This window comes from Amphiura filiformis, chromosome 1 (genome assembly GCF_039555335.1).
Source record: "Amphiura filiformis chromosome 1, Afil_fr2py, whole genome shotgun sequence".
Taxonomy (NCBI): Eukaryota; Metazoa; Echinodermata; class Ophiuroidea; order Amphilepidida; family Amphiuridae; genus Amphiura; species Amphiura filiformis.
In genome coordinates, this window is record NC_092628.1 from 36,267,472 (window position 1) to 36,283,174 (window position 15,703).

Below are 15,703 nucleotides of genomic sequence, written 5' to 3' on the forward strand. Positions count from 1 at the left end.
GTTTTGGTGTATAATTATACGGCCAGTGGCCATGACTTGCGACTGGAGTGGGTGAAGATGAAGTTAATCTCTGAGACTTCTTCTTCCCATCTGACACATCTTTTATCACCTAGTAGTCCCAACAGGTCGTTGCCAGCTACTTCTCTCTCTCTCTCTCTCTCTTCATTGGTCATAGACGCAATGTAGGTCTGGTACAGGATATCACAGCCTTTATCCCAGTGTAATGGTTTCTCCTGTCCCTTGGGGATCGAATGCTTCGTCGACTGTTGTAGCATCGACAAGAAAGTATGTTAGCTTAGGGACGCACCATTAGACTTCAAGGGGGGTTCGGAAGTTGGCGTCGGGGAAAAAATAGCCGCCGAAGGAGATACTTGATTTCCAGCTTGGTATTACTGGACACAATGGCCAGACCTTGGGAACTATGAAAGAACCATTCTTGAGCAAGTGTAACAGATGTTCTTATGAGACCAACGACAAATCAGGACATGTCCATGACTGGTGATCGGACTGGTGTTTGCTGGAGTAGATGGTAGGGGATCTCTGCTGTCATAAAGAACTACTGCTCATGCGCTTCTTCTCCTTCCTCGTCTAATTCGGCGCGACTCAACACTCCAGGTGGAGAAAGACGAGTCGGAAATTGTGTGTGCTCCCTTGACTCAGTCGAATACTTGCTATGGATGTACTTCTTGGCGATGATATCGAGTTGATTAGCTCCGCTGACGAGGAAGACCGCTGGAAGGATCTCTACTTCTTCCCCCACAGTGCTTCCCCTAAAGTGAATGCTTTAACATGTGATGTGCCCTGAGTAATTTGATTTGATGATTTATCTTTTACAAGTAAAATCTATTTCATGAGACATTTTAGGGATTCCCCTTTCTTGCATCAACTCGATCAAAACAAATTGAATCATTTCTAATTTTGGATCATATGGGAATTGCCCTGAGATTGTAAAGTGAAGATGACATCATATATGGGGTTCCCCTCAGGAAATGATGTCATGTGAAAGGTTAATGTTATAATTAAGGCTTGGGAATTTCCAAGATCACATCATGTGTATTACAATACAATGTAATGGGATTTCCCGGTGCTTGATATATAAGAGAATGTAAACGACTAAACGTAATTCTTCACAGTTTATAGTGTTGATCTGGGCTAGCTAGCTAATATGCTGTGAACAGTCCAATTCCTTCAAAGAAAGGAAATTGCAAACCAGAAATGTATTTTGTAGTTAATGTACTACTACCTGCCAGTGTTGTCGGAGAAGATCTACATACGTCAAAGAGCGTACTTCTTCCATGAAAGGGATATATATTCTTCTGTCGAATTGCTGAAGTCTGGTTTATGCATAGATTATCTAAATATGATGATCTATGGTTTTTGATCCAACACAACTTTCAATATAAGTGGGGAAACCTGCATCGCAGTGACAGTCCTGCTTCCTGAAGATATTGTGTGAAAGGTGGAAATAGCGCCAAGTTTGGAGAAATCAGCGCAAGGAGTTAATTTTGGAGAAAGCAGCGCAAGGAGTTAAGTTTGGAGAAAGCAGCGCAAGGATTTAAGCGTTTGGAGAACATCGCAAGGAGATAAGAGTTTGGAGAAAGCAACGCCGTTTTTGTGTGTGGATTTTATTCGCAAGGATATTAATTTCATCAATGCAAGTGCACAAAGGACTTCGCTGATTTTCACAGGACAAGTGATTAAGGATATTTACAGCAGCCGTCCAGAACATTGCAGGAACGCTGGCTAAGTACTAATAAGTTAAATTAATCATTGTGATTGTGTGATTATTTTATACGTGCATTTGTTGTCATATGTTGTACCAATCATATACTACTTTTAATTAAAGACTTAGATTTTGTTAGCTTAATCAAACAGTGTATTTGTGTTGTGCATTCGTGTGAATTTGGGTAAAAGGTGATTTTGGCCTTGAGTCAGTACGACTCGTAACAAAATTGGGGGCTCGTCCGGGAAATACACTGTACAAAAAAATTAACATTAATAATATACTGAGTCTTGAAAGTGAAAGTACAGAGTTTGGCAGAGTTCAAAGCAGAAGAGTTTCTTGAAACTATAAATTGGGAGAAGTTTGATGCGTTGAAGAAGCCTGATCTAGCATTTGCCAAACATTATGACTTGAAAGTACAGCAAGCTACAAGAAAGCAAATAATCAAAAACGCCTTGGTTGATGTTTTGGTCGGGGAGGACATTTTCGATGAATCCTATTTGGAAGAGAAACTTGAAGTAGAAACTGAAATTGGTGTTGACTCAGCATTTAAGTTGGAAAGAGTTGGACATTCAATATGAATTGAGGAAAATGGAAATGGACCAAAAGAAAATAGAATTGGACCAAAAAGAAAAACTGGAAATGATCAAGTTAGAAAATGAAAAACAAGAAAAGCAAGAAAAATTATATAAGGAAAGATTAGATAAGGAGAAAAAAAAAAATGCCTATGGAAGACAAAGCGCGCCATGAAAAGATGGCGCTGGAACACCAAAAATTGGAAATGGAAGAAAAGGAAAAACTAGCTAAGAACATAAGTACACAAGAAGGGAAATCTCAGTCTAATTCACGGCATAGTGCTGGTAGTAGAGGGACCCCAGGGAGTTCAGGCACCAAATCAACAGGTGGGACTGGATTTAAATCCCAGTTAATTTGCAATTTCTGTAAGAAAACAGGACATACAGTGACCACGTGTCGGACCTTAAAAGCCAAACAAGACACACAAAAACAGCAGCAAACTGCTAGTAATACTGTAGGATGTGCAGTGTCACTTGAATCAAAGAAACAAGTCAGTCAAATCAAGAAACAAGAATTCCCACAAAAGGGAGATGAGACAGACAAAGTGTGTGAAGAATTTGAACCATTTGTGTTAGAGGGGGTAATATCACTTGGTGATAATGGTAGTCCAAAGCCCATTAAGATTGTGCAAGATACGTGTTGTGCAGTGCACGGTCTATGATTCTGCTTTGATTCAGAATTTGGGTATGGGGATGGAAATACTTAATGTACCTCTCCACAAAATTAACTTGACATCTGACTTGGTTTCTGGTCTGGTAACCATATGAGTTAGACACGAATTGCCAGTCAAAGGAGTGTCCATGTTGCTAGAAAATGATTTGGCAGGGGGGAAGGTTTTCCAATAGTCACAGATAAGTCCTGTTTACAGGATGATAGTAGTGAGGAAAAGGAGATATTTCCTGTATGTGCAGTTACACGGGCAATGAGTAAGAGGGCCTCTGTAAGGTTCTGTAGAAACACTTGAGGACAACCAAATTGATGACTTAGGCTACAATTTGGAAGACACATTTGTGTCAAAGTTGAATGAGAAAGTAGATAAACTTCCTTCTCCTGGGGATAAAAAATACCCTTAAAATGACACAGCCTCTGAGAGCTTCTGAGCATGAACAACTTGGGGAAACCATGAAAGACCCATTAAGTCATGACAAGCTAATTCTGGAGCAACAAAATGACCCAGAACTCAAAGAAATCAAGCAAAGGGCATTGACCCTAGAAGAAGCAGAACAAAATTCCGTCTGTTTTTACAAACAAGACGATGTGCTAATGAGAAAATGGCGCCCGCCTGATGTACCTGCCGATGACGAGTGGAAGGTAGTGCACCAAATTGTGGTACCAAAAGTCTACCACACTGAAGTTATTAAGCACATGATAGTCCCATGGCAGGGCATTTGGGTGTTAAGAAAACTCATGAAAGAATTCTGAGACATTTCTGGTAGCCCACTCTCAGAAAAGATGTTTCTGAATATTGCAGAACATGTCACATATGCCAAGTAGTAGGGCTAGGGAAGCCAAATCAGAAAATACCTCCTGCTCCATTAAAGCCAATTCCAGCCTTTGATGAACCGTTTAGTAGGGTTATTACTGATTGTGTAGGCCCCCTACCAAAGACTAAGTCCGGTAATCAATACCTTCTAACAATTATGTGCGTGTCAACACGCTTTCCTGAAGCCATACCCTTGAGAAATATTAAAGCAGTGTCTATAGTGAAAGCTCTATACCCAGGGAGCAGGGATGGTCCACCTGCATCGGGAAGATATAAAAACCTCATGGGTGTCAAACAGTTCAGTGGGGTCAAATAAACACCCCTAGGGTGGACACGTAAAAAAATCTTCTGCACGGGGCCTACAACAGGGGGGTCATATGCGGGGTCCATTTTAGTAATTTTTGCTCAAAGTATATCGTGTTTGGTGTCAAATGAAAGGAACTTTAATTTCAAATGAAGCAGGTGGTGTTTGTTTTGTCAATTTATCATCCTACAAAGAGTTACACTTGATTTAAGGTGTACATGTAGGCCTACACTATAGTAACGGATGATTGAAACGCTAACATGGTTAATGAGGCTATACATCGTGTATATTACTGTCCCTATCTAGAATACTAGAAAATGCTAAAGGTGCCTTAAGACTTCCAGCTATTTCAGTGGAATGTTTCATTCTTATAGGAACTATTTTCTGTAAATCCTTTGTCAATATGACCATCATCTATAATATATGGATGATACTACATGTACATTCACATGCACATCAAAGCAAACTTTGTACCTCTTGTCTTAGAGTCCATTAAACGCACTAAGCTTAGCTACATTGTGTTATCATGACAAATGTTGAAGTCATACATTGTACAATAATATCCTATTGGATGTCTTCATCAGATCCACTTCATTCTTCATCACTTGACTCCAGTTCACCCACCAGTTCCATTTCCAAGTCTTCTTTCAGCTTTGCTCGACTACCGTCAGGATGTCCTCTGCAGATTCAGCCGATATTGCAGCGTCTGGATGCTTTTGAACACTTGCAGTTTCTCTGGCACCCTTTCCTGCAGGAGCAGTTGGTTCCTTTTGACACATTTGGTGGCCATGGTGGATTTCACATTGCTTGTGGAACTACGGTCTCCCCCTCTAAAGTCCATCCGCATTCCTTTGCGATGTATGCTGTTTTGTCTATGATGCATGCATATGCTGCTCTCTCCGGGTGAAGGCAAAATGCATCCTCGGTTGGTGGTAATCTCTTAGTTAGTAGTATCATTCTTCCGAAATTTGTGAGCCCTGAGCTCTATAAGACTAGTACACCGGGCGATGTCTTTGCTGGAAGAGTAGACTGAAATGAACAACTGCCGCGCCTGGTCAATGACGTCATCTGTGAGGTTTTGGTCAGCCTCAGCAAAACTAGCAAGATGATACAGTGGAACCATAGTGCACGTACGTCCACGGCGAATTCACCGTGACCTTTCCAGCCATAAACCCGCTTATTGAAGATTAAACCGAGCCTAAACCGATATATGCAGTACTAAACCATTATATAGTAATCTATTGTCCAATGCAAATTTATTACCACCTGATAATATTGATCCAATGAGCGACCGAATTGCCCACTACGGACGACTAATCCAATCAATCAATAATCAATAATAATTGCAATTTTGCTACCCTTTTGTCATGTTTTAGACACCCTAAACACGAAAAACGACCCTTTTTACGCGTTTTCATTATCGCAGATGGTGTACAGGCCACAATGGGAGTGACCCCTGGGTTTTAACAAAGTGCGGGGGGCTTCAACCCGCAAAGCACCCCCCCGACACGCCACTGATGATGGCTAGCTGGGTCAAGGACTGGGTTGGGTAAGGTCAATGGCCTCGGGTCTCTGTTACTAGGCAGAGGGTACTCAGGATAGAAAAAGGTGTCAATTATACAGTAGGAGTGGGTCTATAAGAACGTGAATGGTGAAGGGGATCTAGCTGCTTGTTATCTATCCAAAAACATGGAAAGAATGTGAAACAGCACATCAGATCAGTGTATTGATTGCAAAATTTAACGAAATATGATACCACACATGCCATATGCGCATCTCTACTTCATCTGATAACTCCCACCCATTATCCAGAGGGGCCCCCCACCACACATACACCCCAACATGGTGGCCCATTCCAATCAAAATGTATGGCATAATTTTAATCATTAATTTACTAATCTTTGTGCAAATTAAAGGTGATTTTGTCACATTATATTGCACTATATTATGTATTACGCTGCAAAAATGGGTTTTCAGGGGGCAAACTTTGACCCCCCATAACACCCCCTGTGCAGCTGATTTCAAAACGTGTCCACCTTAGGGATGTAGCCTATAGTCCATAGAATCCATCTATATAGGACACGTTTTTATATCTTGCCAAGTCTTACTCTTACTCCGTCGACTCTTGCTGTCGGGCATCAATGATGGCTCGCCATAACCGCCTGTCCTGCATGCTGGTCTCAATTTCTGCCACTGTGTCTAGGATGATGATGAACAGATATGGTGCCAGCGTATCACCTTGTAACACACCTGCTAAAATTTCAAATTCATCTGTGTCACCATCTGGGGTCGTCACTTTAGCCTCTGTACCCTGGTAGGTGTTCTCAATTGCATTCACAATGATATCTGGGATGCCATAAGCTTTCAAGATCTTGATCATTTTCCCTCTGTGGACGGTATCGAAAGCTTTTTTGAAATCAATAAATGTTACCACTGCAGAGAGGTTCTTTTCTTCAATGCCCTCAATAATCCTTTTCAAGGCCAGAATCTGCTCAGTGGTCGATCTCTTTTCTCTAAAGCCACATTGATTCTGTCTGAGCTTATCATCAAGGTGTGGTCTGATCCTGTTCAAGAGCATCCTGTTGAATGTTTTAGCAACTATTGAGCTTAGGCTTATCATTCCCCTGTAGCTGGCTGTTAGGCTGAGATCGCCGCTCTTAGGTACTGGGATGAGGTTCAAGATGGACCACTAGTTAGGTTTCTGTCGGTTTAGTAGTACTTGATTGCAAAAATCAAGTATGATTATGTCAATATTGCATCTCTTGATCACATCTGGTGGAATACCATCTTCTCCATAACTTGACAGAAGCAGCAAGTGCTGAGGGCGGATGAAGAAGGAATCTTTTTTTCATTCTCAACGGCCACTGGACACCTGTTGATAGGAGTTGCGATCATCAACAGTATTTAGCAAATGAAAGACATTATGATGGCGAAAACTAAAAGCACCAGGGTTAAAGCCCCTGCAAATCTTCCTGCTGGTGAAGCCCTTCACATCAATTGTGGAAGTCATGACGTTGGTACCTCAAATCCAACTGGAAACGTGGCAACTGATGGCGGAATCAGCAGGGGAGCCCAATTTCTGAAATGTAAGAAACCAATTAATATTGCTACAATGAATACAAGGACATTGAAAAACCCGCACAAACAACTTGAACTATGTGTATTAGCCAAGAAATACAGAATTGAAGTACTTGCTATCCAGGAGCACAGGATAGTTCACAGCGACAACAGTGAACTCCAATTTGAAGATCTCCAAGAAGGTTTCCAACTGATAACAGCCTCTGCCTACAGAAACAAGATAGGAGCATCAATAGGTGGAGTGGGCATTCTTCTTAGTTCATCAGCTAAGAGAGCAATGTTATCTGTCAGATTCATAACATCAAGAATTTTACAAGTTACACTGGGTGGAAATCCAAAGACTACCATAATTACTACCTACTCACCAACGAACGTCTCGGATGAAGAAGATGTTGAAGAACACTACAAACAGCTGAATGCAGCTACAAAATCTGTACCTGCTCATAACGTGTTGATAATTGCAAGAGATTTTAATGCAAGAATTGGACTGGATGATGCAAAATTTGCATACCACCAAAACAGAAACAGAAACGGAGACTTCCTACTTGAGTTTGCACAGGAGAACAACCTTATCATCACCAATACCACATTTCAGAAGAAGAAGTCAAAACGTTGGACATGTGTGCTGCCGAATGGATTCAGAGCACAACGGGATTATGTTTTAATCAGGAAGAAGTGGAAGAATTGAGTAATTAATACACATGCCTACAACTCTTTCGCAAGCACAGGTTCAGATCATAGGATATTGACTGCAAACATCCGACTCAGTCTAAGAGCCAACAACAAATCACCTTCAAAGAGAGTGAAATATGATTGGGCCAAACTAGCAACAGACCCTGAACTTCAGGACAGGTATTACTCTGGAGATTAAAAACAGATATTCTGTTTTATCTGATGATACTTGTGCAGACCAAACACAAAAATATAATTACCTGATTCAGGCCAACAAGGAGGCTGCTGAAAAAGTAATGCCTAAACTGCCAAAGAAGCAAAGAAAAGCACTTTGCTTTGACTCAAGAGTAGAACAAGCTAGACAACACCTAACAGAAGTCAACAAGAGACATGTCAAAGAGAATACCAAAGATACTAATTTAGAATTTGAGCAGAGCAAGGATGCACTAGACCAGGTATATGAAAGAGCAAATAGGGAGTTCATAGAGAACAAGTTGAAGGAATATAAAGAGGCCAATCTGAACCACAGACATAAGCTAGCATGGGGTATCATCAATTGTTTTAGTGGTAGGAAAAAGGCAAGGAGTGGAAGACTAAAGGATTACAACAAAGAAGAAAGACTGAAGAAATGGCATGACCATTTCAAGAACCTACTAGGGAATCCACCACAAGTGACAATGGAAAATGAGGATATACCAACTATATGTCATGAACTACCCATCAGAACAGATGCTTTTGATATGGAGGAATACCAGAAAGCAAAGATGGCTATTAAGGAAGACAAGAGTTATGGAGAAGATGGTATTGCCAAGTCAGTTTGCATCAAAAAAATGGGGGTTTAACCAAGTTCTTCACATTTGTGGGGCTCCCCAAGTCCATACAGTCAGATCAAGGATCAAACTTTACTTCTGGAGTATTTAAGCAGGTCATTTACCTTTACAAACATGATTCCTAACAATTGTTACGAGTCGTACTTGACTCAAGGCCAAAATCACCTTTTACCCGAACTCACACGAATGCACAACACAAATACACTGTTTGTTTAAGCTAACAAAAATCTGAGTCTTTAATTGAAAGCACGTTATGATTGGTACAATATATGACAACAAATGCACATACACAATAATCAAATTAATATAATCACTCTTTAACTATTTAGTACTTAGCCAGCATTCTTCTTCTTGGTGATCATAAAGTTCTTGCAATGTTCTGGACGACTGATGTAATATATCCTTATTCACTTGTCCTGCGAAAATCAGCGAAGTCCTTTGTACACTTGCATTGATAAATATCCTTTCGAATAAAATCCTCACACAAAACTCTTATCTCCTTGCGCCGTTCTCCAAACGCCTAAATAACTTGGTGCTATTTCCACCTTTCACACAATATCTTCAGGAAGCAGGACTGCGATGCCGTTGTCCCCACTTATATTGACAGTTGCGTTGAATCAAAACACCAGACTTCAGCAAGTCGACAGAAGAATATATATTCCTTTCTTGGAAGAAGTACGTTCTTTGACGTATTCTAGATCTTCTCCGACAACACTGGTAAATAGTAGTACTTTGACTACATAAAATATTTCTGGTTTGCAATTTCCTTTCTTTGAAGGAATTGGACTGTAAGCATATTAGCTAGCTAGCCCAGATCAACACTATAAACTGTGACAATAATTGTGTTTACATTTACTTATATATCAAGCAATGAGAAATTCCAAGTATTAATAGCCAAATGTGATCTTGGGAATTCCCAAGCCTTAATTATAACATTAACCTCTCTCATTATATCACTTCCTTAGGGAATTCCATTACATCACTTTCACTTTACAACCTCAGGGGGTTTACAAATATTCCAAATTAGATATGATTCAACTTGTTTTGCTCAATTTGAGAGGGGAATTCCCCCAAAATGTCATCACTCATATAACTTTGTAAACAAAGATAAATCACCAAATTAAATTACTCAGGGCACTTCACACAATAGTAACCGAAATGGTAAGATCTTTATTCCTTTTTATTTGAAACCAACCCTCTTCCATCCCATGCAGTACCGGAACGATTTTACACCTCTCTCACTGCAATAAATATGCTTTGCTTTTCCTAATCTTTCTTTGTTTACTATGCTAATGTTACATTATTGTTTTAAAGAAAAAAAGTGTACCCAAACGGTTACATTTCGGCCCCGGGGGTGGCACTTCAATATGCAATGGATATAGGTGTAGGGCTGGCCAGTAAGGGGCATCCGGTGAGAGCAAAATATAACAAGAAATGTCTTTAAAAAGACAATGCCATGGATGAAGATCATGTTTCATAATTTTGCATTGCAAGTACTTGGAATGCTAGTAAATTTGAATGTTTGGCACAACTAACCGGGTGCGAAATATTGGCATTTATTGGTAAATACCACCAATGACATACTAGGAAATACTCAAAATTTTCATGTCGAAAGCTGAATTGAAAAATGTATGCTAAATTGGTCTACATTTAATTCATACTTGTAACAAACGGCTCAATTGAAATTACATCCTCTGAGTTTTACAACAATCCAACAATCTATATTCAGACAACCTTAAGAATGTTTGCTGCTTAAGGTATTTCATATCAACCAAGTTTCATGACAATCCAACTATCTATTATCAGTAACTGTTAACCTTGATATGACCTTGATGTTTTGACGCTTAAGGCCTAATTGTGATTACTTGCACCACGTTTTATGAAATTTAGACTGATTCAGAAATTCAGATGCTCAGTTGACATCAAATGCGCTTAACACCACTTTGAACATTCTGACAATCCAACACAAGTCGACCTCAAATGACCTTTAACAATTTTGGGCAGAATTGTTATCCACAATCTGACAATATAATATATACTCAATTCACCTCGGATGACCTTGACCTGACCTTTTCCGCTTACTAACCCATCATGTCCATAACAATCTAACTCCTTCAAATTTCTCTCAACTCTTTTATTCATAACTCCAAATTTATGTCCTTTTACCTTTTCTGTGTTTTACAATTTACCAATATTTAGTAAATTACAGTTAAAATCCATTAAAAGCATGGTATTTTATTTAAGATATATTTATTCGCAATGTATAGTTTACTGGTAGTTACAATCACATAAATCAAAAGACTGATTACTCAATCCCAGGGGTTCCCTGGCTCAATTCAATCTTTATTTTCTGAATGTGTTGATTATAATTGTTACTACTAACCTGCCCAATTGCTCTACCAAACTCTATAAAACCAAAGCCACTATCTACCCCAATTACTGGTATTTACACCCCCCCCTCCCCGACGACTAGTGTCACTCCCAACATCAATTAGTGTTGGTAGTAGCCTAGCCTGGGCACCTGCACTATTTATACCCAGATTGGTTCCTGTCTGGTCAGATCAGGGAATGGTCAGATTAATGCTCATTATTAGGCCTATTGTTGAATTATTGGCCACACTTTACTTGTCCATGCTTGTTGACAGCTTATCAGTAGCCTGGATCAGCAGGGGTGCGAAATGTTTATTGTCAAATGGTTCCTAAAAAACCTTATTTGTGAACGGATTTTCATCGTTGACAAAATGCATGTTTATTATATTAATTATTTCATTAATAGCAATTTCCTAAGTTTCCATCCATATATAACCACAGAGCATTATCTGTTTACAATAATTATTTTCAGATTTCCAATTAGCCATGTTATCAGTAAAGCTGATAGGAGGCCAAATCCAGACCGTGCTCATATTTACACTGTTATAGTCAAAACAGATACTTTGTCCTGGTAGTCCTGGCAACCCAGTCTGCATGTGGCTCAGTCGCAAACATACACGACAGAAACCGGCTGTGAAGGAGTCTATATTTATGCACGTAAACAACTTTCTAGTGTAATAAAATCCGTTTTTGAGTATAATAAAGAAAGTCATGCATTGGCAACATGAAGGAAATACCTATTGCCAACTTGGTAAAATGCATACTCGTAGCCCAATCTTGTACCGTACATCATAGCACCCAGTTTGGGTTTGTGGTTTCGAAATGTTGCAATTAAACATTAGTTCTTTCAAATATGAAACACTAAAACACAAATCTAGAAAAATAATCATTATATTTAGAAAGATATACTTTGATGATAGAGATTGGACCCAAGCCCGGGACCCAAGTACACCCTGTAAATTAAAAGGGCACTTCGTGATCCACAGCCTCATCCCCCCACTTTTCTCAAAAAAAGTTGAGATTTTTATATCACTGGAAACTTCTGGCTACATAATGTTTATGTACAAATTATTTCTTGCAGATTAATTCGTTTAGCAAAGATATCGTGAAATTTGAATTTCGTTCTGGTGCACCAGAACGAAATTACAACGTATTGTCCATGGAGCAGTGTAATACACATAATCATGCATAACTCGCAAACGCAATATCGGAATCAACTGAAATTTTGGGAATATGCTTTTTTCGTGGATATGTACTGAAAAATGTCATAAAAAGAGGATGCTAGGATCACGAAATACTCCTTTAAGTGTCAATTCAGAATTAACCCATGGCGGAAAAAGATTTAGTGTCATTGCAAGCCTGAGAGCTCATGAGAGCATGATTTTTGGCATTGTGATAGTAATGATGGGGTCATTGGGTGAGAGAGGGGCCGTTTGGATCTAAATTAGGGGGCATTGAGTGAGAATATGACTTTTTTTTAATGAGGTCTTTGAGTGAGAGCCAAAAAGCTCCAAAAGAAACCTCGAAATTCAGTGATAGACGACGACTCGTTCCTGTTCAGATGGAAATATTTAGGGTAGGTCTTTAAAATAGTGACAGAGCATGTGATGGTAATGGGGTCTTTGGGGGTCTTCCCTAGGCCTACGCGTCACGTCCAAAGTGGGAGTGCCCCCCCCCCCCGGATTTCAGCACATCATATCATACACTCTTAGAAAAAAAGGTTCCATTTAGAACCATAAAATAAAAGGTGCTAAAGCTTGTCCCGTGGGGAGCACCATGTAAGGTTCTACTTAAGAACCCTTTTGTGGAGGTTCTATAAAGAACCATGAAACAGGGTTCTATCTAGAACCCATTCAGGTTCTATTAAGCACCTTAATGGTTCTTTCAAGAACCATTAATGGTTCTTGCAGTTTGTCCCACTGGGAGCACCCTACAGGTTCTTGATGGAACCTTTTTTAATGGGTTCTAGAAAGAAGCTTCTTTGCATGATGCAGTCATGTCTACAGTAGAATTCATCTCGACCTTTGCAGGACTTAAACCCCATTAAAAGCTATTAAACCAAGATAACACTCATTGAAACAGCTCAACTGATTAAATCGGATCTTCTCTGGTTGTGCACATGTGTCTGTTTTACATGTGCGATATCGCAATAAAGCTGGTATTATAGCTTCAGTTGGGTAACCGATTATAAAGGAAACGGAAGGAAACAATGGTATGTGGACCTTTGTTCACGAAATGAGACAGTGGCCTGCTTTTTGTTAACCAGCATTCTTGAAAATGAGCAACATAATGATTGTTGACTTAACACGGTTTGGAAATAATTTCTTCATATTTTTGGTGTTATTTGTCGTTTACATATCCTTCCTAAAACACAAAAGTGCGACCCTCTCCAAACACCTAAATTAGCTAAAAATTTAGGACATGTTACAAAACTATATTTTCTAGAATTTCATAGAATACTTTAAATGTAGCTTGTACCGTTTTTGTGGCATCCTTCAGAACGGAGCGGTCCGTTACCAATATAGCTCAATATTTTCGGTCAAATCTCCATTCAATTAACACGGGGAGTTGGCTAGCTATGAGCTAGCTATGCTTTGCTCACTCATATTCTACGAAAGTGCGACCCCTTCTGAACATCTAACCTAGCTGTAATTTTAGGTCATGTTAGAGAAATATATTTGCTAGAATTTTGGAGAATACTTTGGAGAATACTTTAAATATTGGCTGGTTATTTTTCACACAGTGATGTTAACTAGTCAAGTGCCCATTCTTCCAACATACATCATTTTAGAGGTCACGCGTCAATGGTGAGAGCACTGTGTATTGTGTATAGGAAAACGGACAGTAACTGCAGCATGGGAGGGCAACAAAGAACCACTAACCGCGAAATATGTATACATCCAAGAAGCTTAAACGATAAATTAGCCCCCGATAAAGGCATGGCTTGAAGAATGGGGGAAATTATGGGGTAAAAGTTTAAAAAGCAGAATATAATTATATTCTATGGTGTCAACATGTGAACTTGCTAGATGGCCGCTTTAGCCTACTGCACACTACATATCGTCATAGTACGCAGCAGGAATAATTAATTGAAATTCTCACCAGTGTATCATTGAACTATATAGGTAGGCCTACCGGGGTATATCAAATAAATTAAGGAAAAGAAAATAACTAGTAAGCTCACTTTTTATAGACAGTATTGTTCAAAAGGATAAAATACAAAAACATTTGATTTAAAACTCATTTATCATGTGTAGGTATATTATTGCAACATAGGTGTGTGTTGACAGTCTGGAACCCGTTGTCTTTAAAATTATGGTTCTCGCGGGAAGAACCCTATAGCCATATAGAACCAACATTTTGCTATTTAGAACCCTTTTCAAGAATAGGCCTATGCCTTAAAAGGTTCTTTGGAGATGTGATGTTCCAACAAGAACCATTTGTCATTTCAAGAACCCCCTCAGCGCCCTAAAACCAGCACATAATGATGTATAGTACCGTTTTTTCAAAAAATTTCTTGCTTTATCAAATTTTTCCGCCCTTTTTATTTACTAATTCTTTTTGCCGCCCCTTCGTTTTTGCCGCCCCTCTTTTGGCCGCCCCTTCTTCTTCCGCCGCCCCTTCATTTTCGCCGCCCCCTGCTTTTACCCCGGGGGGCTGGCGCCCCAAAAGCCCCCCCAAATACCCGCATGCATTGGGCGCCCGCCCATTCCTTTTTATTTAAAGTTCTCTCTCTCTCTCTCAGCTTCTCGGAAGTTCATTTGTCAAGATTTAGTTCAGATTCGCAATTCCGACATTTTCTTGACCGTGATTTCTTGACTTTTCTTAACTATTTCTTTACAATAAAGAAATAGTTAAGAAAAGTCAAGAAATAGTCAAGAAAATGTCCGAATCTAAATAAATGAAGCTCTCACCATTCTTATTTATCTTTAAACAATTTTTTTTGCATGCCAGGACCTGTCTGACGGTGTCGTGCATAAACAGCATAAAGCATTCTGGGATTGAATTCCTGTATTTCGCGATTCGCCAATTTTGCCAAGAGTGTTTAAAATAAGAATAATTTTTTTACTGCTAATTTGTCGTCTTCATTTTGTAAGACCGTGCTGTTGAGTACAACATAAATACTACAAAAATCCTTCGAATAAAAGATATTATTATCATTTTGATTTTCTTGTCATTGTTTTGATTAAAATATGAATTTGGTGAATTCCAGGAAAATATTCTTGATCTAGAAACCCGAATTAGCGTCTGCGTTACTAACGAGATGACATACACTGTTATTCAAAACGATGATTTTAGTGCCGAGAAAATGAGGATAAAATTCATATTTTGATCGTTTTTTAGCCACTCTTATGTGAACTGCAGTTAAGAGTTCATAATGGGTGAGGACTTTGTTAAAGAAACCCAGAGTAAACTGGGAAAAATAATCGACAAACCACCATTAACTGAGAAACTACTAAAGAAGCCTCCATTCAGATATCTACACGATATCATTACAGAAGTAAGTTGTAAATAGATGTAATTCATGTATTTTTAATTGTCATCTCACCTCTACCATTGTCTACTATCATGACTATCCATGTATCATTGTGAATAGGGAAAAGTTGTATGGGTATTTGGATGTTTGTATGTATGTGCAATGCCAATGGCCTGTCAGTTTCTGTCCA

The 15,703-nt window shown here is 39.2% G+C and overlaps 3 protein-coding genes across 3 annotated transcripts in view; 2 read left to right on the plus strand and 1 right to left on the minus strand.

Annotated features, from left to right (window-relative positions):
- Positions 1-6,196: 6,196 nt before the first annotated feature.
- Positions 6,197-6,664, minus strand: LOC140158761 (uncharacterized). The gene has a single exon (XM_072181975.1). It carries the CDS (start codon positions 6,662-6,664, stop codon positions 6,197-6,199), a length of 468 nt encoding a protein of 155 aa, XP_072038076.1.
- A 348-nt stretch (positions 6,665-7,012) lies between these two features.
- LOC140158770 (craniofacial development protein 2-like) lies at positions 7,013-7,852 on the plus strand. Its single transcript, XM_072181986.1, has one exon. The coding sequence runs from the start codon at positions 7,013-7,015 to the stop codon at positions 7,850-7,852; it is 840 nt and encodes a 279-aa protein (XP_072038087.1).
- Positions 7,853-15,155: 7,303 nt separating this feature from the next.
- The window catches only part of LOC140146318 (TRAF3-interacting protein 1-like), a 31,982-nt gene continuing 31,434 nt past the window's right edge, over positions 15,156-15,703 (plus strand). The window contains 1 exon segment of the mRNA XM_072168122.1: positions 15,156-15,537. Within this exon segment, the coding sequence (XP_072024223.1) occupies positions 15,415-15,537 (123 nt within the window). The 5' untranslated portion in view covers positions 15,156-15,414.